This window comes from Oryx dammah, unplaced genomic scaffold, assembly GCF_014754425.2.
Source record: "Oryx dammah isolate SB20612 unplaced genomic scaffold, SCBI_Odam_1.1 HiC_scaffold_11227, whole genome shotgun sequence".
NCBI lineage: Eukaryota > Metazoa > Chordata > Mammalia > Artiodactyla > Bovidae > Oryx > Oryx dammah.
Window position 1 is genome coordinate 1,963,097 of NW_024080620.1, and position 27,868 is coordinate 1,990,964.

At 40.2% G+C, this 27,868-nt stretch overlaps 1 protein-coding gene across 1 annotated transcript; it reads left to right on the forward strand.

Annotated features, from left to right (window-relative positions):
• Nucleotides 1-2: 2 nt before the first annotated feature.
• Nucleotides 3-27,868, forward strand: LOC120861093 (zeta-crystallin). The gene is made up of 9 exons (XM_040236755.1): nucleotides 3-116; nucleotides 5,272-5,395; nucleotides 6,990-7,142; nucleotides 10,801-10,964; nucleotides 17,377-17,428; nucleotides 23,217-23,366; nucleotides 26,884-26,985; nucleotides 27,096-27,191; nucleotides 27,605-27,868. The coding sequence occupies exons 2-9, from the start codon at nucleotides 5,285-5,287 to the stop codon at nucleotides 27,767-27,769; spliced, it is 993 nt and encodes a 330-aa protein (XP_040092689.1). The 5' UTR covers nucleotides 3-116; nucleotides 5,272-5,284; the 3' UTR covers nucleotides 27,770-27,868.

Below are 27,868 nucleotides of genomic sequence, written 5' to 3' on the forward strand. Positions count from 1 at the left end.
CCCCTGGGGCGGGGCGGGGCGGAGCCTGAAACTGCTGTGGCCGGCCGGGCCCGCCCGGTTTTCCAGTGCAGTCTCGGGGGACGCTCGCAAATTTTGATTTTCCGCTCTGGAACGGGGTAAGTGGTTTTAAAAGTCCCTCAGTTCAGGCTGAGGATTTCCCCAGCGCTCGTCCAAAAGGAACCGAGTTGGATTTTGGCTGCGTTCCTTTCCTGCGTCCCGTCCTACCCGAGAACCATGGGATGAGTTTGTGGCCAAAGTTACTCCGCACCTGGGGCTGCACGTTGATCACCGGGGCTGCAAGTTGATCACCTGTAGGTCACCAGGGCAGTTTGACTTACTGGTCCTGAGAGCCCGATTTTGCTTACTGGCAGGGTCAGGGTTTCGGGTCCCACGGCGGGGCGCCCACCCTGCAGCCTCTGCCTGCCTGCCCCCCACTAGATTTCCCCTCGGCCTGGGCTCTGGATTCTTGCGGCCTCTCGCGGCTGCTGTGACCCGCGGCCACTCGGGTTCGGGTTTCCTAGGGCTCCTTCTCTCCGGTCTTTCCTCCTGCTTTGATGACGTCTTGGAGAGAATTGTGTAGACCCCTTCCACCCCGCCATGACTCTCATCTAGGAGACTCTTCAAAAAACGAAATTCCCTGTTAGCACATCGTTGGGTATTTACACGTTTCTAGAGGAGACTTATCTCAGTGACCAAGGAAGGTGTATTAATGATTCAGCCATTGAAAGGCTAAAGTTTGGACTGATTGTCAGCAGCTAGTGGAAATGGCTTCCCAGGTGGCACAGTGCTAAAGAATCCGCCTGCTAACATAGGAGAGGTAAGAGAGGCAGTTTTGATTCCTCACTTGGGAAGATTCCCATTGAGGAGGAAATAGCAACCCACTCCAGTATTCTTGCCTGGAAAATTCCATGGACAGAGGAGCCTGGCGGACTACAGCCCATGGGGTCCCCTAGAGTCCGACAGGACTGAGCATAGCACAGCATTAGTGGAAAATGGCTGTGTGATTCCCACTGAAACCGTTGGGACACTCCGTGAGTGTCTGGTCAGCAGTAGTAAATGCCACGGAGCTCTGCTCCCCCAGCGCAGAAGCAGCCTGACCCGTTAGTTCCACCCAATCTTTTCTTCCAAACACCTGCAGGGGGTTAGAATAACTATCTGATCAACTCCTGCCCTCCTAATCAAAAATGGGTACTAAGAGCCAGGCCCATGAAGTAGTATCCTGACAAGGTCATTCAGCTAAGAAGAGACTTTTCTTTGGCTGCTTTTAATTAAAAAATTTTTTTTCTGGCTTAAGAATAAATATGATACTATGAGTCATTCTTGATCAACCGTAGCACATTTATAATGTTTGATTCTCTTAAGTTTTTTTTTTTTTTCTTGTTAGAAATTCTTGAAAAGTAAGAACTTTTTAAAAAATAATATGTCTTTGCTTTGGCTTTGTGACTCGATCTGTTCATTCTATGTGAGAATATATTTCCAACTTTTTCCCTATCCCTTTAATTTTCCTTTAAACCAAACGGAGTCAAGCATAGCTAGAAAAATATCAGTGTCGAAGGAAGAATTTTAAATTCTGTATTTCCTCTATTTGCAAAATATGGTTGGCAACATTTCATAGGTTAAAAAGTAAAACTGAACAATAAACCAGGGTGCTCTGATTGAAAGTTTATATTTGATAAATAGAAAACCCTGCTAAAGTACATTGTAATTAAAAAACACAAGCAGTGTGATGAGCCTGCTGCTGACTGTACGTGATTCACTCTGAATAATAGAGCTTACAGCCTGTCAGGCATGCTCTGAAGCACCCCCCCCATGTGCTGCTGCAGCTCATTTTCACAAGGATCCTATGCTAGGGAGCGTTGGCCCCATTTTATAGATAGGAAAATTATTATTATTTATTATCATTATAGTTTTCCTAAAAGAATCACATTCTGTGTATCTCTAGTAGATCCCTTAACTTATGGGCATTTGAAAAATTTCAGACTCAAAGCAGATGTCTTAATCATAAAATATGTAATGCTACCTGCAGATTAGCTGAATTTCATATCTCTAGCTCAGTCTGTCTCACTATCATCATTATAAATTCTATCTCTAAGAAATTAAAGGTCCTCTCTGCCAGTATTTCAAAGGGTGAGATGAAAAGGATTTTACAGTTGGGGCGGGGGGGGGGGGGGGGCGCACAGAACCAATAACATTTAAGGTGTTGGGTTTCAGCTCTGCTTCAATGTAACCCTGGTGAATCTCAACCCCTTAGATGTTTCTTCATCTGTAAGAAGGATGGTGATTTTATTTCCAGTTCTTCATATAATTAAATGGTGGTTTTAGTAACTGTTGCTTCTCTACCTATTGTGAAAATTCTGTTACTGGATGTGAAAGATGTGCTTTATAGAAGAAATCAGGTATTGCTAGGGTTTAAGAATAATAAGTACTATTTTAACAATTTTTTAGCATAGCACCTATATTATGAAGCAAATGATGTTCCGGTAGGTAGTTGAGGGGGTTCAAAGGCAATGATTGCAGATTGGAACCTGAGCAATCATAGTGGCAAGGGCTCAGCAGGAAATAAGACCACCAGAAGCAAAGTAGAAGTTAGAGTGGTCAAGGTCATGCCCTGTTTCCTTATGAGCTCCACAGGTAGTACTGGGCAAGACCGGGCTGGGGTGGGGTCTTCTAAATCGGGATTAAGGGTGAGTCTCTTCCTTCCTTTGTTCTTTTCTTCCAATTTAGCAAATGTCCAGATGCGAGAAAAAAAATGTATGTGCTAGATATTTTTTGACAGATCCTATTTCAGGGTAATTTTGCTTTTATTATTGCTACAGTTTTTTGAGGGTACTAGTGATGTCTGTTGGTGAGAAGATAGATGTGAGAGCTTGAAAGAAATAAATAGGGAGGAAGTAAGTAGATATTAAAAGTGGAAAGAGAGCTACACCTCTTAACATGGGGGGTGTTTGTGTGTGCGTGTGCATTGAGGGGAGATGAAAGCAGAGTGGGGAGAGTCTGGGGCTTGTTATCCTTGCCCTCTGTGCTCTCTGTGTGTGGCACAGTGCCTCCCTTAGAGTTAATGTTCAAAAATGCATGTTGAATGAATAACAGCCAATGTTTGGTATTAGTGCTTTGTTTGAATAGTTCTCTGGACTGTGAACTCTTTGAGGTTAAGGACTTGATTTTACAACAGTCCCATAAATATTGTTAAATCAAAGATGACTATAAGATTATAGAACCAAAGCTATCTTAATGTATATGAAATTGGAAAGGAGAAACTAAGGGGGAAAAGAATCATGATATCACTATGTATAGAAGTAAACATTTGCTAGGTTCTGTGCTTCATACCTACCCTGGCTCTTGCATAGTAACCCTGAGTAGAACTCAGTTTTCAGATGAAGAAGCTCAAAAACAGTGTCTGCCTTGCCCAAGGCCACATGGCTAGTAAATGATAGATCTGGGATTCATACTGAGAGCTGTCAGATTCCAAAGCCCACACTCTTTTCACAACACCATGCTGAAGACAAAAAGGAGAAAAAAAGAGCTATGTTCTTCTTTTCAGAGTAGAAAACGCTGGTCTATACAACCTTTTCTTTTTCTGTTTTATTTTCTTTATATATATTTTTGCTTTCAGGTCTTAAGAAATACTCAGCTTGAGTGAAGATCCAAATAGAAAGGCAGGAGTGAAACTGCTGGGTAGGTAGGGCATGAGCTGCCTGTTCCCCTGTCCTAGTTCCTGCATGGGCTTCTTACCCATAAGACTGCTCAGCTGCTGTACAGTGCATGAGGCTTATACCTGCTTCTGACCCCACCCCCTTTTTAAATAAGAATACTGCCCTTTAGGCTATTTCATTGCTAAACAGCCTTTTAGCCATGGAGAGTTTATTTTCTCTTCTATACTAGGTGCTATATTAAATCATTTTGAATAAAGCTTTTTAAAATGGCACAACTTTTGGTTAATTATATCAAGAACTTTCCATTAATAACACCATCAAAGTGCTTTGATTCCCCCCACACATTTAAGGGCATTTTATAGTTAGCATGAGCTTTGTTCCAAGGAGTCCCGTGTTGGGCTTCAGTACAGTGAAAGTCTGAATTCTTTCATCTCAAGTCTTAGTTTCTGCAACTCTTTTTGATGTTTCAGCTGCTCGTGGTTGGTGAATATGATTACTCCAGAAGTTAGCAAAGATGTTCCTGGTGGTGGCAGAGTTTAGCAATATTTGGTGTGGTTAATTTCAAGAAATTGTCATAGCAGACAAGCAAAATTATGGAGGTCAGACAAAGCCCTTTCATTACATCTCTATAGATGTAAGATTTCCAGTTACTATATATATATATATATATATATATATATATTCTTTACCTTTCTAAGCTTATTTTAACTCTGAGTTTTCATTTCAATATTTACAGTGGTAGAAGAGAAAGGATAACTATAAATTATACTTATGATTTACAGAAGATTACACTCAAAGCAGTTTTTAGCTGTTTATTTTTCTTTGTTAAAATGAATGAACTTCATAAAACTAAATGTTTCAGAGTTGATAAATCTCAAAAACTTAATACTGAGAGGACAAAGCAAGTTGCAGAATTCAGTACAATGTGATCCAATATGATTATAAACTTTATTTATAAAGTTTGAAAACATGCAAAATAATAACAATAGCACATACTGTTTAACAGTGCAAATACATGTAGCAGTGGAATTACATCCTGCCTGAGAACAATGAGCTCTGAGTTTATGGGAATAGTCACCTCCTAGAATTGTGGAACAGAAATGGGTTTGGGGACAGTTAGAGGAGGCTTCAGTTATATCTATAATACAACGTTTTAGGTTTTTACAATGGTAAGGTTTGTTAAAGCTGGGTAGCAGGTAAATGTTTATTGTATGTTTTATATTTCTCTCTATATCTAAAATATAATCTAACAAAAGAAGATCTGTTTACCTAATGTTAAGAAAACTTACATTAACTCCTAGAATTTCCAAGATGTTATAGCCCAAGCTTACACAAAACGAAACCTAAGATAATTGTATCATGCATCGTCTATCCAGATGTTTTTGTTTGTATGATTCCCTTGTTGAAAGCACTGAATCCCTACAGGAAATAATATGAAGCATTTTGCTTTGTAGCTGAAGGATTTGTAAGATGAAAGGTCCTTAAACATGAAATGAGATCAGTGGTAAGCTCATGATTTAAATTGTTGTTTGAAAAATTGTTTGATCTTCCCCCTCCAGGGGGAAAAACAGAGTGATAGCCTAGATACAATATGACAATATGTTTTTTTTTTTCTTAGTATCTAGATCACCATGGCAACTGGACAGAAGTTGATGAGAGCTATTAGAGTTTTTGAATTTGGTGGACCAGAAGTGCTGAAACTCCAGTCGGATGTTGCTGTACCAATTCCAAAAGACCATCAGGTGGAAATCATTACTTAAAAACAGGCAATAATTACACTGAGTGTATGTCTCTAGCACATGAAGTTATTGTTTGAAAGAATGATTTATAAAGACATTGCTTTAGGACAGACCCTTGAGAAGGGAATGGCAACCCACTCCAGTATTCTTACCTGGATAATCCCATCAACAGAGGAGTCTGGTGGGCTACAGTCCACAAGGTCACAAAGAGTCAGACACGACTGAGCTACCTTCACTTCACTGTACTGTTTACACCTTAAGCTCTGACAAAGAGAACATATAATTCTAACTAGTGAAGTAAATGTATAAAAAGAAAGAACATAAGAAAATTTTTGAAGTTGAAAATCATCTGTGTAGTGAAGTAATTGGATTTTTATGAATGGAGTCATGATTATTCAGTTACAGTCTTTCATGATGAATAATTTTCTTCTGCATACATGCTTTTTCACATACAAGAGATTTTAAATATAGATTTTAATCATTTCCAGTGACTTTAACAATGTACTTTTTCAATAAACATTGTATATTTTTATTACTGCACCTTCCATCACTCACATGTCTAACTTCCTTAGCGAGCCTTATGAGAGTTTTTACAGTTTGGTTATGATTTGGCAAAGATTTATTTCTTATCATTTCTTCTCTGTAGACTGCTGTGACAGTACAAGCTTTGTCTGGTTTCCCCAAGAGGTCCTTTCATTCCTTCTGTCTTTGCACATACTATTCCTTTAACTTCTTCCATTCTGAAAGATATCTACTCATCCTTTAAGATCCAGATAAAATACTGCTTCCTTCATAAGGCTTCTCCTTACTTTGATAGCAGAAGTAATCATCCTGTATTAAGGTCAGATGAGCTTCTATAATAGCTGTAGCCTCAAAATTTCAATGGTTGGCAGCCTGGATGGGAGGGGATTTGGGGGAGAATGGATACATGTCACGTATGACTGAGTCCCTTTGCTGTTCACCTTAAACTATCACAACATTGTTAATTGACTATACCCCAATATAAAATAAAAAGTTAAAAAAAAAAATCTCAGTGGTTCTCATTCACTAAATTCCACAATTCTAAAATGTCAGTGCATAGAGTTCTCTTCCAAAGTGATTTAGGGACCTGTACTTCTTCTCTTGTGTGGCTCTGCCACCTTCAACACCTGTCTTCTGAAGTCACTAAGAAGGGGTGGAAACACTATGTACATTGCCTAGGAAAGACTTTGTGGGTCAGTCCCGAAAACAGCTTTCGGCACTTATGTTTACATTCCATTTGACTGTTTATAACTCTGAAGAAACCAGGAAGGAATATTCTTCCTACCTTGCTGTCCAGGAGGAGAAAATAGGTTTGATGAGCATGTAGAGGTCTCTGCACACATCCCTTCAGATATCTCCACCACTGTTTTCCCCAGATGTGTTTAGTATAGCACATAAACCATTCTGTCTTATCTTTTTATTTATATGGTGATTTCTAAAACTGGGATGTGAGCTCACTGAAGGCAGGGTTTTCCTCTATTTTTGTAGCTCCCATGATCACTCCACTCCAGTCCTATGATAATACTGAATGAATGCCTAACTGCTCTGTATGAACTGAAGTACATTGTCATTGCAGGTTCTCATTAAAGTTGAAGCATGTGGTGTAAACCCAGTGGACACATACATTCGCTCTGGCACTCACAGTGTAAAACCACCTCTACCTTATACTCCTGGCTTTGATGTGGCTGGGATAATAGAAGCTGTTGGGGAGAGTGTATCTGCTTTCAAGGTATTACATTTTTAATTATTTCTATTTTAGCTTAAAATGTATATTTTTTAACATTTTGACATAGCTTTAAAATGTGTTTGTATTTAAGTCTTTAAAAGGCCCGATTATACAATTTCTGCCACTTGAGGGACTCCTCTAGTCAAAAAAGAAATTGCCTTTTATCTAGGGACCTTGCTTGTTTGCATTGTTGGGAATAAGTGTTGGGTAATTTCTGTGTCTCCACATCCCCGTAGAATTGAACTGTGATCCTTTGATTTAACAGAAATACTTAAGGCAAGAATATAATAAGTAAGGAAATTATACTGTTTCCTAACTCTTGATAATACTCAGCCAACATAGTTTTTTTCTTTTTTTTCCTTCTATAAAATTTAGTTACACAAAATAAAGGGAAGGCTAATTCTTTTGAATAATAAGTAAAAGATGAACAAATGCAAGGTCAACTATACATTTTTAGAGCTATGATTCAGACCAAGGTGGCTGAGTCAATGTAGATGTTATGAGTTATGATCAGAGCTTTTGTTATTTATGTGCAAAAAGATATAAAAAACCTAGATAGCATATTCATGTTCTAGCATCTATCCTCATCATTCCTTGACCTGCTCAACTGTGGCAGCACATTTACCAAAATTGAACTGAGCGAAGATTAACAGGGTCTGGCCCAGGAAGCCAGGAAAATTCCTTTTGCTTTCTACTCCCCTGCCTATGGCAGTCCAGCTCCTGCCCTCACCGCTCCACCTAGATGATGTTTACTAATGTCGCTAATGGCCTCTATATTGCTGAAGCTAATGGGTCCTTTTATGTTATTATCTGTCTTGACTTCTCTGGGACATTTGACACTCTCAGCCACTTACTTTTTCTTAAAAAAAAAAAACAAAAAAACAAAAAAACAAAAAACCTTCAGCTTCTGTGACATTATATTCTCCAGGTCTCCCCCTACCCCCACCTCCTGTTCCTCTCTGAGCATCCTTTTTCAAGCTTCTTTTTCTCTGGATGTTCCTCACATCTTGGTGTTGCCCAGTGCCCACTGACCCTATGTAGACTCTGCCTTTTGTATTATCTTCCTTCTTCATGATGGGCTCGTATGCTTTCTCAGTTGCCATTATCTAGTGTGATATCTTTAGCCTAGGAGCTGGACCTGTTCTTTCCAAATACGGTGGCCACGAGCCATGTGCGGCTGTTTGAAATTCAAATTCAATTAAAATTAAAAATTCTATTCTTCCATTGCTTAATAGAGCCAAGTGTCTAGTGGCCACTGTTGTACAGTGCAGATGGAGAGCATTTATGTCATCACAGAAAGTTGTGTTGCAGGGCCCACATCAGCAAACTCTTGGAACCTCTTACTCGTGTCTAAAACTGAGCTTCTCTTTCTCCCAGTGGACCTGCTGCTCGTGTGGCACTGTCTTGGTGACATCTGGGGTCTGAGGCTTATCTGTCCCTCACTCTGCTCTCCCTGACTGGAACTGTTTCTCTCTCCTCTTTTCCTCCCCACTGTTAGTGTAGTTCTGGTTATCTTACATAGTCGCTTATCTGGATTTTTATAACAGACACTTAACTTACCACCCTCACTCCTAGTACCTCAAATCTATCCTTGCTCTATAAGGAGTTATTTTCTAAAATGTAATTTAGATTGTTTTACACTATGTTTCAAATCTTGTATCAGTTCTTTATAGATTTCAGGGTATTGCTGGAATGCTTATGTTACAAAAGAAGACTGTTTCGTGGTCTTTCTCCTACCCATCTTTCCATTCTTATCTCTCATTCCTTCTCACTCTGTAGTTTATCCTTGAGTAATAACTGCTTGTTCTTCCCTGCATGTCCCGTGCTCTTTCATCTCTGTGTCTTTGTATTGGTTCTTCTATGTGACAGAACTAAATCAAAGCCTGTAAACATAGGTTCAGGGGCTTTTAGCCTCCAGCTTTCATTTCTTTTCATTTTTATCTCCCAAAACTGTTATATTCCACATATTAAACTACTTATTCCTTGGGAATGCATGCTGGTGATTTCTCAGCACCTATTCCTATCACTGTTCCCTGACTTAACTTTGTTTCCTTTATCGCTAGCATCTCTTCCCACTTCCAGTTTTCAAGATCTTGTCCTATCTTTCAAAGTGAAAGTGAAAAAGTTGCTCAGTTGTGTCTGACTCTTTGCAACCCCATGGACTATACAGGCCAGAATACTGGAGTGGGTAGCCTTTCCCTTCTCCAGGGGATTGTCCTAACCCAGGGATCGAACCTAGGTCTCCCGCATTGCAGGCGGATTCTTTACCAGCTGAGCCACAAGGGAAGCCCCTTATCTTTCAAGATCTAACTCAAATACTAGTTTCTCAGTCTAGCTGTTCTTGATTCCCTCAACTTTGAAATAGTTCTTTCTTTTTCTTGTACCTATCTTTGATGGCTCATCAGATTTACCTTGCTGTAAAATTCTCTCTCTCCTTTTTTCCCCTCTTCCTAGAGTTTAAGAAACTTGAGATTAGGGAGAATGTCTTGCTATTAATATCCATCACAGAACTAAAAGTACTGCTTTTCATAGTGAATTCTTAAACAGGTTGGGATTATATTGAAATCAATGCAGTGTGTTTTTAAGCCGTAAAAACAGGATTAATCTGATGTTAGTCATACTTGACCGTTTCCAGGCAACACTGTTAAGCAGTGATGCTTGTCTTTGACTCCTGGGTGCCCTTGGAACCTTTTCTGTCTCTACTTCACCCTATAATGTTGTATTATAGGGCAAATTTAAGTGTATTGAGAGTTACCGCCTTAATGTTTTGCTTATTCCAAGGACTATTTACTTTTTTTTTTTTTTTAATTGAAGAAACAGGATTTAGAAAAGGTGCTTGTACTGGGCAGTCTAATTTCCTTGGTGTACAGGCCACATGGAGCCAGCCTGTAGTGCTTGCATGGTGCCTTTCCTTACCCTCAGTTACACATCTGCCTTCCAGTAGTGAGGACCCAGTAGGCATTTATGGAGAGTTTGTTATATGTTTCTGGTGCTGCAACAGGTCAAGACATTTTCCTGGCTCATCTTTGTTGTCGGGATCCAGGCAGAGTTGCCTGCCTTTTGGTCCATGTGTGAAAAATGAGGGAAATGCAGGGACAAACCTACAGAAAGGATTTAGAACAGGTGTTTGGAAGAAACCTTACATTGTATTTGTTTCTTCTCCCCAGTATTTTGGATAAAAAACATTTATGTTAACTACCATTTATTAACTGCTTGATCTGAGCAAATTACTGAACTTATTTACGCCTCCATTTCCTCATCTTTGAAGTGGGATTATCTAAAGGGAGGTAATGAAAGTTTTCCTCATAGACTGTTGTGAAGATCAAATTAGATAACACTCATTAGACACTTAATGCTGTGCCTTGCACAGCAAGCTGTCAATAAAGGTAAGTTATCATCATAATCTTTAGACCATTCTGGACATTCTCTTTTTTCTTATTTTTCCTATCTCCCTTGATTTTTCTTCTTCTAGTTTCCACTAATAAAACATTTAAAAATGTTCCATATTTTGAAGTTGTTTTTATGAGACCTTAGGATGTAGACAACAATATATAAATATTCCTTTTATTTCTTGTTATAAATGTTGCATTCTAAAGGGTTACACCCATGTTGACAACCTTTTTAATCCCTGAAGCATTTATTAATTTATTGCTTTCCCCAGAAAGGTGACAGAGTTTTCGCTACCAGGACGATCTCTGGGGGCTATGCTGAGTATGCTCTGGCAGCCGATCACACTGTTTACACACTGCCTGAAAAACTGGATTTTAAACAAGGAGCTGCCATCGGCATCCCATACTTTACTGCTTATCGAGCTCTGCTTCACAGGTAATAACACACTCTGTCAGCTTTATAACCAGCACCAGAGGAGGGCGATATTAATTGGAGGAAGGTAATATATAATTTATGCTTCCTACCACCCGTCTACCCATTGGTCATTTTTGGTTCCCATTAAGTTACCGTTAAGGTTTATAGAGCGGAAACTCTGCTAATTTGGTGGATTGTTCTCATCGCTGAAGAAAAAAAGACAAGAACAGCAAAACCCCATCTTTGTCTTCAAGATGCTCATAGTCTAGTAAGGGAGAGAGACATAAGAGTAATAATACTGATATATAATGTGGAAAGGACAGCGGTAGAGATGTGCATGGGGATTTACGGGATCACAAGGGACATGCCTGTGGTAATGAGGTCAGGCTTCCTGGCAAGGCATAAGTCTTGGGTTATTTTAAAGCCATGGTTCAAAAATCTCATTATCCAGCTCCAGAAACTAATTGCTGCAACTTTAAAGTACAGTGGCTCTACCCTAGTCCCCCTGGTCAGTTTCCATGGCTGATACCTGAGAATCTATATCTTAATCAAATTCCCTAGGTATTCGAAAAGCATCAGAGAGCATTATCCTGGGGAAGGGTAGCTGGGAATAGGGAGGGTATTCTAGAGAATGGGAAGAGCTGGTATGGGGAGCAAACATAGGGGTATCTGGGGAGAAGAGCTATAGCAGTTTGCTTTTGTTAGAAGATTTCAAGGCAAAGAGTGGTGAAGAATAAAGTTGGAACATAGTAATCTCTCAGTAAATTTTAGCTGTCATTATCAAATAGGTGCACCTCAGATTGCAAAAAGCTAGATTTAGTGCTCACATATTGTTCTGTGAGGACTTGGGGGTCATGTAGTGTTTTATTCAGGAGAATGATATTGTCACATCTGTGTTTTATTAGGATCACCCATCTGCTATGGGAAGGATGGATGTTATGACAAGAGTGGAGAAAGACATGGGAGAATCTTATAGAAGTACCCTCTGGACATTATTAACACTTAGGGGCCAGAGCAAGACTCATGGTAGAGGTGGAGAGGAAAGGATAATTATTTAGGGGGTAAAATCAGAAATATTTGGTAACTATTTGCATGTGGAGAATGAGGAAGAGAAAGAGCTTGAGAATACTTACAGCTTTATAACGGGTAATGTTTGACTTGACAAAGAGAAGGAGGGAAAAGTTTCAGAAGGAAACTGAGTTCAGTTTTGGACATGAAACTGAGACAGACATCATCATGGAGAAGTCCAGCAGCCTGTCGGATGGAAGAGTCTGAAACTCAAAGTCTGGAGCTTTAAATTTGGGGCTGTCAGCATGTGGTAAGAGCTGATGAAGTGAAAGTCACAGAAATTCCTCAGGGAGTGAGAACAACAGTGCAGAGAGACTGGAACTGTACTGAGCATGAATAGTTAGCATGTGGTCAGAGGCAGGGGACAGAGTCCTGAGAGGGGCAAAGGAAGTGCAACCCAAGGCCGAGAGTCTAGAGGTCACTGAGTCCGTTAAACATCCGTAAGCCCGTAGGTGTTGAAGCCAGGAAGGCCTCAGTTTTACTACTGTCTCCACCTACTACTAGTCAAGTTGCTTTCCTGTCTCAACTGTAGTTTACTGACTTGAAAAATACAGATAATAATAGAAAGCACCTTGGGGTGTGGTGGAATTAGATGAGGTAATGCTTATAAAGCTGTTCAGTTCAGTTCAGTTGCTCAGTCATGTCCGACTCTTTGTGACCCCATGAATCACAGCATGCCAGGCCACCCTATCTATCACCAACTCCGAGAGTCTATCCAAACCCATGTCCATTGAGTTGGTGATGCCATCCAACCATCTCATCCTCTGTCGTCCCCTTCTCCTCCTGCCCTCAATCCCTCCTAGCACCAGGGTCTTTCTCAAGGAGTCAGTTCTTCCCATCAGGTGGCCAAAGTATTGGAGTTTCAGCTTCAGCATCAGTCCTTCCAATGAGCACCCAGGACTGATCTCCTTTAGGATGGATTGGTTGGATCTCCTTGCAGTCCAAGGGACTCTCAAGAGTCTTCTCCAACACCACAGTTCAAAAGCATCAATTTTTCGGCGCTCAGCTTTCTTCACGGTCCAACTCTCACATCCATACATGACCAGTGGAAAAACCATAGCCTTGATTAGATGGACCTTTGTTGGCAAAGTAATGTCTCTGCTTTTGAATATGCTATCTAGGTTGCTCATAACTTTCCTTCCAAGGAGTAAGCATCTTTTAATTTCATCTGCAGTGATTTTGGAGCCCCCCAAAATAAAGTCTGACACTGTTTCTTCTGTTTCCCCATCTATTTCCCATGAAGTGATGGGACCAGATGCCATGATCTTCATTTTCTGAATGTTGAGTTTTAAGCCAACTTTTTCACTCTCCTCTTTCACTTTCATCAAGAGGCTTTTTAGTTCCTCTTCACTTTCTGCCATAAGGGAGATGTCATCTGCATATCTAAGGTTATTGATATTTCTCCCGGCAATCTTGATTCCAGCTGGTGCTTCTTTCAGCCCAGTGTTTCTCATGATGTACTCTACATAGAACTTAAATAAGCAGGGTGACAATATACAGCCTTGACGAACCAGTCTGTTGTTCCATATCCAGTTCTAACTGTTGCTTCCTGACCTGCATATATAAAGCTGTTAGTATGCGAATAGTACAGAGCAAGTGCTCAGTTAGCGTGGGTGGTGTTAGGGGTGGTAGTTGATGTTGCTACCAAGGAGGGAAGCTAGCTGTCAGTACAGCAGTGAGAACTGTTTGGGAACAAAATAACAGCCAGGCTTAGTGATAGGAGGTCAGTGGTGGTTTTTGTCAGATCACTTTCAGTAGAGTGATGGAGCGAAGCTTGAATGAATGGGTTGAGAAAGGAAAAGGAAATCGATTCTTGAATGGAGACTACTCTTAAAAAGCGGGGAGACAGGCAGAAAGAGGTAGGAAAACTACTTGAAGAGAGTGTGGGAACAAAGGGTTTTTTTTTTTTTTTTTTTAAGATGGACAGGACTTGGTTATTTTTATAGCTAAGAAAGGATGTAGCAGAAATAGATGGAAAGCTTGGAGAAGAGGGCAGAATAGTAGATGTAACAAGATCCTGTGCTGGGCAAGGATTGGACTTAGCACAGAGGTAGAGAGATTGGCTTCTGATCCAAAGGACAACTCGCCTGTCAAACCTGGCAGAGGCAGTGAGAGAGTCAATTCCTAGGCAGGTTGATAAGAAGTCCCGGGGTCCCCAAAGAGAGAAGGGTCTGGAATGCTCAAGGAGGAGGAAAGGACAAACTTTTTTTTCCTCTACATTCCTTGGTCTTAGTCACATAAATCATGTTTTTATCTTTAAGTTTTGAACTGATGATTACACAACAAACAATTCAGTTTAAACTCTGTACTAAGGGTTATATAACAAAAATGTATCCTGCTTGAGGACAGTTTCTGGAAAAAACCTTCTGGCTAATCCTGTTACCTTAAAATGTAAATTATGGGAGTGGGTCTAGTAAGATCTTTACAACCTCCAGACATTCTTTTGATTCATTGTAATAACTAATTAAAAAGTATATAATTCCATTGCTAACACTAGGGAGGGGCACTCTTTCTGCCCCCATCAGAAGCTTTCTCCATCTCTTTTATACTTTAATAAAACTTTATTACACAAAAGCTCTGAGCAATCAAGTCTAGTCTCTAGCCCCGGATTGAATTCTTCTACAGAGGCCAAGAATCCCAGCGTCTTTTGTGGTTCAACAGCAACCTTTCAGCATTGGTGTACTTAATGGAAAGTTTGTGGGCAGGGAGGTGAGGCATTGAAGGAGTTCATATGTGATTGCTTCATTTTCATAACTAAATAGGAAGCAAAGTGACCTTTTGAGAATCAGAACTGTAGTGGTACCAAAATGCATGGTTATGTGATTTTTTTCTTAGGATATTTAGCCATTTGGATACATTATCCAGGGAAAGTAGACTATAATATTAATCCAGGGCTGGAATATCAGTGGCAAATTGAAAGAGCACAAAGGAAATGGGAACAGTGGAGAGAAAGAAGGAAGTTGGGGTAATGTCCCATGGCATCCAGGCTGATGGGAGTGTGGCAGGAGCAGCAAGAGGGCAGAAAAGGAGCAGACAGCAAGCTCTGTGAAGCCAAAGAAAAGGTTTTGAGGGAATATGCGGTTACAGAATCAGAACAGGAGATCAATACTGGTTATTAGTGTCTGATATTCCTCAGGTAGAATGGTTAGGGATGACTACTAGGTATGGGAAGTGAGTGGTAGAAGTAGAGGAGAATTCAGGATTTGTGAGTTTTCTTCCCATGAATGTTGAAATCTCTCAGGTTGGGGCTGGATTTAGGGTGTAAGAAGAAACCTATTGGAAGCTCCAGTACTTTGGCCACCTGATGCGAATTGCTGATTCATTGGAAAAGACCCTGATGCTGGGAAAGATTGAGGGCAGGAGGAGAAGGGGATAACAGAAGACGAGATGATTGGATGTCATCACTGACTCAATGGACATGAGTTTGAGCAAACTCCAGGAGATAGTGAAGGACAGGGAAGCTTGGCACGTCGCAGACAATAGGGTCCCAAAGAGTTGGACATGACTTAGCAACTGAACAACAAGGAACCCTGTGGGCCAGGTCCTAGGCTTCAATGACTAGGAGGGGGTAACAGCAGCACGGAAAGCCAGGCCACATGCTCCAGCCCTGCTACCGGCCCCAGGGGCAGAGGACTGTTAGTGTTCTCCAGAGAAGCAGAACCAACAGAATGTGTGTATTGATGGATGGAGTCCTGCTGAGTCTAAAGTCAGTAGAGAGACCAGCAGTCTGGAGAGCCTGAGAAGAGTAGCTGTTCAAGTTTAGAGACAGTCTGCTGTCAGAATTTCTCCTTGCTCTAGGAAAAGTCTGTCTTTGTTTTATTAAGACCTTCAAGTGGCCAGGCCAACCTACACTATGGAAGATAATCTGCTTTATTCAAAGTCTCCTGACTTAAACATTAATCTCATCCAAAATAGCACCTACACAGACATATCCAGAATGTTTGACTCATATCCAGCACCATGGCCCAGTCAAGCTGACACTTAAACTTAACCATCACAGTGACTACACGAGGATGGAAGGTAGCAATGGAGACCCAGTAGACAGTTTGCCTGCTTTTTCTCCACCTGCTGCAGGCCCAGAGGTTTAGGACAATGTACTTAGTGTGTGGAGACTTGTTTATAAGATTTAGAAAAAATCACTGGAAGTATTTCATGACCCAGAGTATAACATTGGTAATCCTGTTCCCTTAAATTTGTACTTTACTTTTCAAAATGTCCAAGTGTTTTGGTAATAGCTGTCTCAGTTTATCACTCCAAACCCTCAGTTTAACTCACTGTGCTCAACTCCCCATCTCCAAGCGAGCATGTTGGAGAAACTTCATTTACTGACTCACAGCTGCCATTTGTCAGCTGTTGGCACACGGCCTTGAGCAGGACTCGGTGACTGTGTTCTCACTCCCAGATTGAACAGGATATCTGTACAGGGTGGTGTGATTTAGTCGCTAAGCTGTGTCAGACCCTTTGCGACCCCATGGACTGTATAGCCCACCAGCTTCCTCTGTCTGTGGGATTTTCCGGTGAGACTATTGGAGTGGGTCTCCACTCCTTCTTCACTCTACAGGGTGACCACCCCCTGTTGTCCTGGTAAACAAGGGATCTTCACTGAGAGATCTGGACCACACGGCCGTTGCTGGCCTGTGACGTCAGCATTTGTCCATGTGAAATGATAAAGCATCACTGTGTCTTGCTGCATGTTTTTGTTTTCAGTGTAATAGAAAAGGAGTGGGTGAACCAGAGGTCAAAAGAATGTCATTTTACCAGAGGCTCTGGGCAGTTTAGGGGGTGGTAGGGGAACCTGTGTGACAGGACTTGTTATATTTCTTACTCTCTTACCATCGCTGACTCAGCATTGGTTTCTGAAACAAGGGCTTGGAGGCTGTGCAGCCAGGTGTTGAAAAGCAAGGAGAAGGAAGACAGTAGCTGCTGCATTTACTCAGGTGTGAGTCTGAACCATGGAATAAAGACTGAGCTATAATGACCCTTTTTGAGACACTTTCTGTGGGAATGAATGGGAGACTCCAGTTCTTCTAGGTGAAGCAATTTCCCTTGACACATTCACAAAGCCTCTTAGCAGGTAGCACAATTATGATCTTGGCACCCCAGCAATATCTGGCACATGGCTGACTCCCAGTAGACATTTGTTGAACGAATAAGTGAATTGAATGTTTTCTTTTATCTGTGGTTCTAAAGAACCATTGTTTGAGTCTGGGGAGCGTGGAGAATATCTCGGGTTGTCTATCAGGATGAGTTTCTTCTTTGGGTAACTGTTGGTTGAAATGAAGGTAGAATTTTCTTAAGAATTATGACAAACACTGAGCTTGATTAGCTCCAAAGTAAGGCGATGAACCTGTGCTTTCTTTTTCAGTGCCCGTGTGAAACCTGGAGAAAGTGTTCTGGTTCATGGAGCTAGTGGAGGAGTAAGTATTTTTTTCTTTTAAGTTTTTTGCCTTTTTTTTAGAGGTTATGTTTCTGGGTTTCACATTATATTTCTTTAAGTTGCTTTTAAAAACCAAATTTATAAATATAGTCAAGGGTGATGACTTTTTTTCTTTTTGTAGTGAGACTTTAGATTCTGTCTTCTGAAGGTGATTCCCCATCATATTCGTTTAGCATTTCTTGGTTAATAAATTCAACAGATTTACCCGATCAGAAATGTATGCATTCGGTTTTCCACCTGTGTTTGGTATGGACCAAGATAAACGGGCTTTGTTTTTCTTTTCAAGAAGTGAATGTTATAAGAATATTTATTTAGAATTTTAAACAGTTCTTTAAGGTTAATATAAATTCCACATCCCCTTAGATAAGAAAACTAAGGCTCATTAAAGCTTTACCTCTGTTGCCCCAGACAGCACTGCAAAGCCACACTGTGAGTTCTTCATCCTTTCTAGCTCCCTTCCTGCTCGCCTGCTGCGCTTTGATGACATTCGCAGGGTGCATAGTATACAGCTGTGTCCTTCACACCACAACCCACAACTTAAAATGCAGATGGACATGTGTAGGGGGGTGGGGGTTGGGAAATGCTCAGAACTTATCAAACCAGCCCTGCAGTGAAATCACCCAACACAGAGCTGTCAGAAACCTCTTCAAGAAACTGGCTGTCAATCTGCCTCCGAGGAGCTTAGAGGAAAAGTTAGAGCTCTGAGGTTGGAATTTAACAAGAAATCCACATGACCTCTATCCTGCATGTAGAGGCTTTAGAAATTTTGGAGACATTTCGCCTTTTTAAAATACAGGGCCTGGGGCTGGATGTATGAGGAAGCAGATTAACTCTTTCAGGACACTGTATTCCAGAGAGGAGATGGAAAGAAGTAACCTATTAATGGCAGGTTGTTCCCAGCATAATGAGGGGCATCCTGAAAATGCATTTACCTCTAAAAGTGGACAGGTAATACAGAGAATTCAAACCTCTGTATAATTGTTACTTTCCGTGGATGTATCACGAGGTTTCAAGCCCAGCTTCCTATGTACTTCCAATAGATCAACTTAAGGATTTCACAGATAGACTGTTTACTTAAAAAAAAAAAAAACACCAAGATCGTCTTTCTGGGGCTTGAGAAAATATAACACATACCCTTTTCAAAAACTCCCGTTGTTTAGCCTCACTGAAGAGGCAGTTTGGGGGTTAAATTTAGCCCTAAATAAATAAATTTAATGCTAAATAAGTACAGAATCTGTCCAACATGTATTTATTTAAATTGCCTTGGCTTTCACAGAGCTAACCTTGTGCTCTGTATCAAAAAGAGAGATTTCAGTAGGAAGGGGAGAGATGAGTTTAAAGAAAATCCCTTTTTATTCCCTTTACCCTCTTGTAAAAAGCCAGGTCGCTTCATCATGATTTTTTTTTTAAAGCCAAATCCAGACTGTTCTCCGTGCTGGCTGAGTTTGTTAAATCCCTGGCTGGCAGGGATAGGCTGGCGACCTGGTGTGTGAAGCGCTTCTGATCCTGGCTGCCCATCAGGGGGAAACAGTGCTGGGTTTTGTCTTGCTTCTATTTGTACTTTGTCCTCATTTAAATCAAATTCCTTTGGGATTATGTTGTGTATTTAAAATGGTGTAGAATTTGTGAACACAGCCAACATCCTGATATGCTGGTGGGGAGTGCCCTGTTTTATTGTCAGCAAAATAAATAGAAGAAAAAACAGTTGACACATAATGGTATATAATCTATTGAAGAAATATTGTTAGTATAATTGTTGACAAGAATAGAATAAGCAACTCCTTTAAAATAGCTCTTCAAAGAGTGCCCCTTTGAAATAGTTAGATCATAAGGAGATAATATTTACATTATCTCTTAGGTTAAATCGTGGTTTTATTAGAGGCCCCCCCCTTTTTTTAATTGAAAAATTAAAGTAGCAAAAATCAGCCATGCTAACCCCATGGTGTATTGGTATCTCATGGAACTGAATGTCTCTCACACTCACAGTGAGTTCCCTGTTTGTTTTGGTTAAATCAAACAAATCCTCAGCATAACCCAGCTGGGTTCAGGCTCCTCACTCCCATATGCCATACAGTCTTTAAGGTCTTATTTCAGGCTTGGGAGTTTGTGATTCTGTTACAATTTTAATTAGTTTCCATCATCTTTTTCATCTCAATCCTCTTCTACCTTGCCCAGTCCATAACAATTGTATCTTCCTTTACATCAGTGGTTTTCAATGAGGGGTAATTTCATGCCATCTCTTCTCCCACTTGGGGACATTTGGTGGTGTCTGGGGACATTCTTGATTGTCACAACTGGATGAAAGGGTCTGGCATCCAGTGGACAGAATCTAGGCATGCTCCTTCTAAGCACCGTTCACTGCACAGCATAGTCCCCACAGCAAAGAATTACCTGGCCCAATAGTGCCAAGTGTGAGAAAGCTTATTCTAAATGTATGGGCTGACCCTTATCTGTACCATTCATTTGGCATGGGATCAAACATGTTTCCTAGTATTATAATTTAAATGATTGCTTTTATCTATATTCCTAAAATAGTTTTATTTCTCCTTTATGCTAAGCACATTTATCTAGTGCTCTAGTGATCTCATGCAATCCTGTGGCTTTAAGTACTATCTATAAACTGATGATTCTCAAATGTATGTGTCCAATTCTGAACTCTTTTCAAGTCCATTATCATATTCAACTAATGATTGAGCATCTTCAGTTGACTGAATTCAGTGTGTTCAAAGTGAATTCTTGATGCTGACACAAACTTGATCCTCTCATCTTCCTCATCCAAGTCAATCTACCCAGTTATTCTGGCCTGAGACCTAGGAGATATTCTTGATTTTTCTCTATTCCTCACCTCCCACCTCCAATCTTTGATGAAGTCCTGATCTTCCTGCTCCCATTTCCCCCTACCTTCTTTGTGGCTCCCATATAATTAGAATGTTCTATTAAAAGCCTAAATCAGATCATATCCCTCTCCTGCTTAAACTCTCCAGTAGTTCTGCATGGCTCTTAAATATAATCCGAAGTCTTTACCTCCAAGGCCTTGTGTGCCTCGGCCTTTCTGTGCCTCTCTGGCCTCATCTTTGCTCCCTTCCGCATGTCCCACCCTTAAGCCTCTTGACCCTCTTGCTGATGTTTGAATGCCCCAAGCCCCTCCCCACTTCAGCAGGATAGCCATGACCATTCAGTCTGCAGCATTCTCCAGCAGACCTCCCAGACCTGTCCCAGACTGTGCTTGTCCCTCTCTCCATTCAGGTCTCTTCAGAATGCCTTTCCTGATGACCTAATTGGCCTGGTTCTCTAACTCTTTATAACCCGATATGCTATTTTTTTCAAGTAGTTTTCATTCTCTGAATTTACTTTATTCATTTATTTCTTCATGTGTTTGTTATCTCCCCTTCCTAAGAACATACGTTTCATGTGTGAAGAACCACATCTTGCACATCAGTTCAGTCAGTTCACTTGCATCCGACTCTGAGACTCCATGGACTGCAGCACGCCAGGCTTCCCTGTCAATCACCAGCTCCAGAGTTTACTAAAACTCATGTCCATCAAGTCTCTGATGCCGTCCAACAATCTCATCCTCTGTCATTCCCCTCTCCTCCTGCCTTCAATCTTTCCCAGCATCAGGGTCTTTTCCAATGAGTCAGTTCTTCACATCAGGTGGCCAAAGTATTAGAACTTCAGTTTCAGCATCAGTCCTTCCAATGAATATTCAGGACTGATTTCCTTTAGGATTGACTACTTTGATCTTCTTGCAGTTCAGGGGACTTTCAAGAGTTTTCTCCAATACCACAGTTCAAAAGCATCATTCATCAGCGCTCAGCTTTCTTTATAGTCCAACTCTCGTGTTCATACATGACTACTGGAGAAACCATAGCTTTGACTAGATGGACCTTTGTTGGCAAAGTAATGTCTCTGCTTTTTAATGTGCTGTCTAGGTTGGTCATAGGTTTTCTTCCAAGGAGCAAGCGTCTTTTAATTTCATGGCTTCAGTCACCATCTGCAGTGATTTTAGAGCCCCAAAACATAAAGTCTGTAACTGTTCCCATTGTTTCCTCATCTATTTGCCATGAAGTGATGGGACCAGATGCTGTGAACTTAGTTTTCTGAATGTTGAGTTTTAAGCCAACTTTTTCACCCTCCTCTTTCACTTTCATCAAGAGGCTCTTTAGTTCTTTGCTTTCTACCATAAGGGTGGTGTCATCTGCGTATCTGAGGTTATTGATGTTTCTTCTGTCAATCTTGATTCCAGTTTGTGCTTCATCCAGGCTGGCATTTCACATGATATACTCTGCAAATAAGTTCAATTAGCAGGGTGACAATATACAACCTTGACATACTCCTTTCCCTATTTGGAACTGGTCTGTTGTTTCATGTCTAACTGTTGCTTCCTGACCTGAATACAGATTTCTCAAGAGGCAGGTCAGGTGGTCTGGTATTCCCATCTCTTTAAGAATTTTCCACAGTTTGTTGTGATCTTCACAGTAAAGGCTTTGGCGTAGTCAATAAAGCAGATATTTTTCTGGTATTCTCTTGCTTTTTTGATGATCCAACAGATGTTGGCAATTTGATCTCTGGTTCCTCTGCCTTCTAAATCCAGCTTGAACATATGGAAGTTCTTGGTTCATGTACTGTTGAAGCTGGCTTGGAGAATTTTGAGCATTACTTCGCTAGCACGTGAGATGAGTGCAGTTGTGCGGTAGTTTGAACATTCTTTGGCATTGCCTTTCTTAAGGATTGGAATGAAAAGTGACCTTTTCCAGTCCTATGGCCACTGCTGAGTTTTCCAAATTTGCTGGAATATTGAGTGCAGCACTTTCACAGCATCATCTTTTAGGATTTGAAATAGCTCAGCTGGAATTCCATCACCTCCACTAGCTTTGTAGTGATGCTTCCTAAGGCCTACTTGACTTCACATTCCAGGATGTCTTTGCTCTAGGTGAGTGATCACACCATCATGGTTATCTGGATCATGAAGATCCTTTTGGTATGGTTCTTCTGTGTATTCTTGCCACCTCTTCTTAGTATCTTCTGCTTCTATTAGGTCCATACCATTTCTTTCCTTTATTGAGCCCATCTTTGCATGAAATGTTCCCTTGGTATCATTAATTTTCTTGAAGAGATCTCTAGTCTTTCACATTCTATTGTTTTCCTCTATTTCTTTGCATCGATCGCTGAGGAAGACTTTCTTATCTCTCCTTGCTATTCTTTGGAACTCTGCCTTCAAAAAGGTATATCTTTCCTTTTCTCCTTTGCCTTTCACTTCTCTTCTTTTCACAGCTTTTTGTAAGGCCCCCTCAGACAACCATTTTTCATTTTTGAATTTCTTTTTCTTGGGTACGATCTTGATCACTGCCTCCTGTAAAATGTCACAAACCTCCATCCATAGTTCTTCAGGGACTCCGTCTATCATATGTCTTGAACGTAGTAAATAATAAATGTTTATCATATTCATGAATATAAAATTGCCCATGTACATACCTGTCTCTTCTACGTAAGTGGTAGATGACTTACTGTTGTTATCTAGTATTTTATGTGTACTGGTAAAGTATGAAGTCACTGAGTATATTTTGACCATCTTTAAACCCTTCTGTACAAAGCAGATGCTAAGTGAACATTTTGTACAGTGTTTCTTATTTCTTTGTTTAGACTCTTAACATTTATTAGCAATACTCTAGAACCTAGAAGAACCTTACGTTAATTGTATGTATTTAATAAATGTTTGCAGAGATGCAAAGTTACTAAAATTACTGGGCTGTATTTTGTTTTTTAAGGTTGGAATAGCAGCATGCCAGATTGCAAGAGCTTATGGCTTAAAGGTTTTGGGCACAGCTAGTACTGAGGAAGGACAAAAGATTGTTTTGGAAAATGGAGCCCACAAAGTGTTTAATCACAAAGAAGCTAACTATATTGATAAAATTAAGGTAAAATTGTTCTATAATTTTATAAAACTAAAATTTTGTTTCATGTTCTTTTGTAAGTTTTTTTTTTATCAACTACTCTCTTCAAGTTGTTTGTTTTGCCTATGTATTTTAAAGCTTTAATTAATTTAAAAGTAGAGATGTCTACTTTTCGAACCTTCACTATCATTTCTGTCTTATTTATTTTTACTAAATAAAATATAGCCTCTCTAGAGGCTTATAGTTATAAAAATCAGTACTCTTTAATGCAAATCACATTTTAAGTAAAGCCACAGCTTTGTATTTGCAGCTGTGAGGCATTTTTTAAACATTTATTTTTATATATTGTGAAATGATCACCACAGTAAATTTAGTTAACATCTGTCCCCATACATAGTTATAAAATTTTATTTCTTGCGATGAGAACTTTTAAGATCTATTCTCTTAGCAACTTTCAAACATGTAATACAGTATTTCTAACTGTAGTCACTGTCCATTACATCCTCATGATTCATTTATTTTACAACTGGAAATTTGTGCCTTTTGATCCCACCTTTATCCATTTCACCCATACCCCACCCCTTGCCCCACCTCTGGCATCAAAAAGGTATTCTTAATATAACTTCTATTGGTATAAAGTTTCCATAGAAAGTTAAATTATCCATGGATTACAAACTGGATCTGTCTGGCCTAGGGAATTAAGTTTCTTTGTTTACTGGATGTTTTTGGAGGAGAAACCACTACCTCATCAAAATGGTGAGGCAGAATTTAGTTACTGTTACATCTATTCCATTGCTGCAGTCTAATTCAGGCAGGTTCTGGAGTTCTCCATCTTTGCCATAGTAACAGTTTACTAAACACTGATTACTTTGCTGATCCTCACACTACTTGCTATGTTGAGAAAGAATTAGGATACCCCAGGTACTGATTACAGTGTAAACAAGGTCATTACAAACTGAGGAAAAACCGAGTGTGAGTTTGTTTATTACCTCTAAATCATTTTGCCAAAAAACTGAATAAAGGCTCTCCTTTGTATATGTTGAGGAATACAAAATTGATTGAGCATGCACTCCTGATATCATTATCAAAGATGAAAATTGGCCAGTTATTTTAAGAATAGGTTTTTTGTTTTGCAATGTAATTCTAAGACCACAAGACCTTATAGCTTCTATCTCTTATACTGGTTCCTTCTGCTTAAGTCTCTCTCATTCTCCAAAAACATTCTCTTAACCTTTTCTCCTCACCTTCCCTCCTTTACCACACATTTCTTGAAAAAGTAGGGGGTACTTAAACTCTTACTTCCTTACCTCCCACTGCAATTTTGCTTCCATTGCAGGGCTTTCCAGGTGGCCCTAGTGGTAAAGAACCTGCCTGACAGTGTAGGAGATGTAAGAGATGCAGGTTCAATCCTTGGGTCAGGAAGATACCCTTGACAAGTGCAACCCATCCCGATATTCTTGGCTGGAGAATCCCATGGATGGAGGAGCCTGGTGGGCTATAGTCCATGGGGTCGCAAAGAATCGAACACTACTGAAGTGACTTAGCCTGCATGCACACACCAGCTACTTACCTGGCTTGTCAGGGGCACTGATAATCCCATCACCAGCCAGCTGCTCTTGGCTCAGTTCTCATTGTACTTGACCCTGACTACACCTCCTGGAAGCTGGCTCTCTTCTCACTTCTCTAACTTCACTTTTAGTCTCCCTCCTCTTCATTTCACTTGGTATTCCATAGGTCTTTCCTCTTGGTCTCTCACTTTTTCTGGTGCTACCCTGTCATCCTGATCCATCTCATACACGTCCTTACGCTGCTGGTTTCCAGCACTGTCTCTGGCCTGTTTCATTCCTTCGCACCATCAGCCTGCTAGACGTGGCCGTTCATCTGGTCCCCCAGGATAGACGCCCACATTTCATTTCCTGTTCCTGTTGTTTAGTCACCTTTCTGCCTCTTGCACATCAAGTCGGTCACCTTATCTATCGGTTTCATCCCTGACACGCCGTTCATATCTGTCTGTTTCTCTTTCCGCGTCACTGTTGTAACTTCCTTTAGCCCTCATCTTTTCCAGTCTTGACTTACTCACAGCTGAGCTAATGCCCCCTTCTCTCTCCCCTACTGTCTCCAGAGTTACTTGGTTCTCTGTTTCAAAGAAAGAAACAGAAAAACATCCTCAGAAATAAATGAGAGCTCCATGAGAATAGGAATTTCTATTTTCTTGTTCCCTGCTGTACTTCCAGGGCCTAAAACAGTCCCTGGCACAAGAATTAACTAATGAACATCTGTCTCCACAAAGTCCGAATCTTTTAATGTGGCATTTGATGTATTTTCATAGTCTGAACCAATTTGTAGTCTCTTATCTCCTACCTCTCCCCTCCCACCCCCGCCCCCATCTCTTTCACAAATGCATACTCCAGCTCTGCTGGGCCACTTGCCAATTCCAGCTTTTACTCTCCATTCCTATGTCTTTGCTCTTCTGTTTCTTTTGTCCAGACTGACTGCTTCATGTCTAGCTTCTCCTTGACCCTTATTCTTTCTGTTCTACTTAAGAACTCCTACTTAACCCTCAGGACCGAGACCGTCATCTCTGTGGAGTTTTCTTTGACCTTTACAGGTGATCAGATTTGTAACTTTTTCCCCCCTCTAAAATGTATGGTTTGTTTCCCTGGTGGCTCAGATGGTAAAGCGTCTGTCTGCAGTGCAGGAGACCCGGGTTCGATCCCTGGGTTGGGAAGATCCCCTGGAGAAGGAAATGGCAGCCCACTCCAGTACTCTTGCCTGGAAGATCCCATGGACGGAGGAACCTGGTAGGCTACAGTCCATGGGGTTGCAAAGAGTCAGACATGACTTCACTTTCACTTTCAATGCAGTACTTAGCCCATCACATCACACCTTTAATTGTAGTGTTTTCCATTTTCCTCTTTATTTTGGGTTCTCTATGTCCATCTTGACATTCATAATACCTCACACAGTGCTGGGCATAGGTGTTCATTTTTTTCTTAAAATGAAAATATATAGCTTAGCTTATTTAAGAGCCATTTTAGATGTTGGGAATTGACATCAGAAAGCCCAAAAGAAAAGGAGTAGTGTTCCAAGCTGATTGTAGACCACTGAGAACACAACTAAACACACACACACACAGAATACTGCACACCAACAAGTCAATTTTTCTTTTTTGTTGTTGTCTGTTTTTTAATAGAAATGGGAGCACCAATGCAGTTTTTGATTTTTGATTTGTTGCTTCTTCTTCTATTAAAATACATTTTGAAGACAGAAAATTTTCGCCTAAGGAAGAAGTACTTTATAGTCAAATTGAGTCTAAACACATGAAAATTTTGGACAAATTTTATTTCATTATAGCAATTTATTTAATACAAATCTGTCATTTTAGATGTGGCTGGTACCTTGGAATTACAGCATCACTGTATAATTAAGTTATCTTTAAAATACAGCATTTTATGTCATTTTAAATATATTTCTGTAATATATGGCACTATGATAATCTTTTTTTTTTCTAATCTACTCTGCATTCTTTTATATTATATAGAAATCTGTTGGTGAAAAAGGAGTTGATGTGATTATTGAAATGTTAGCTAATGTAAATCTTAGTAATGATTTGAATCTTTTGTCACATGGAGGACGAGTAATAGTAAGTATTTCCTTTTTTTTTATCACTTTGCAGTTTTTTCATAATTTAACACTATTTTAACACTATTTTGCAGTAATCTTTAACTATAGACATGTTGTTTTTCATACTAGGTTGTTGGCAGCAGAGGCCCTATTGAAATAAACCCACGGGACATCATGACAAAGGAATCTAGCATAAAAGGAGTTACTCTGTTTTCATCCACCAAGGTAGAATAGTGATTCTGATACATTGGTATAATTTGCCTAGTCAGGCAGACTGAAAATTTAAGTAGATGTTAAGGTTAGTTATCTAAGTGGGTTAAGGATTAATCCCTGGAAGATAGCTAGGGTGACAATATAATTTATTTTCCAAGCCAGGGCACTTATGAAGGAGAGGAGATACTGTTGGTAATTACCAGTTACTCCATAACAATAGGTATTTTGTAAACTGAGACTGCCACAGACAAATTGCAGCGTTGGTTAACATATACGAAACTACTTTTTTATAGTTCTGGACAAGTTGACAAAAGCCACGCATTTACAAGAAAACTCTTACTGCTTTCTTAGATTCTGAAAAATGTTAATGCTTCTGAAAATTGTCATGTGTTCCTCTATTGAAAAAGATGTTTTCTTTCCCTCAGGAGGAATTTCAGCAGTTTGCAGCAGCCCTTCAAGCCGGAATTGAAATTGGTTGGTTGAGACCAGTAATAGGTCCCCAGTATTTACTGGAGAAGGCTACCCAGGCTCATGAAAATATCATTCATAGCAGTGGGGCTACTGGAAAAATGATTCTTCTCTTAAAATGATCAATCCTTCCACTGATTTCCTGTGTAATTAGAGGTTCCATATCTCAGTTTTATGTACACTGTGTTTGCTCTACTTAGCATTCATTTGATTCAGTGAAT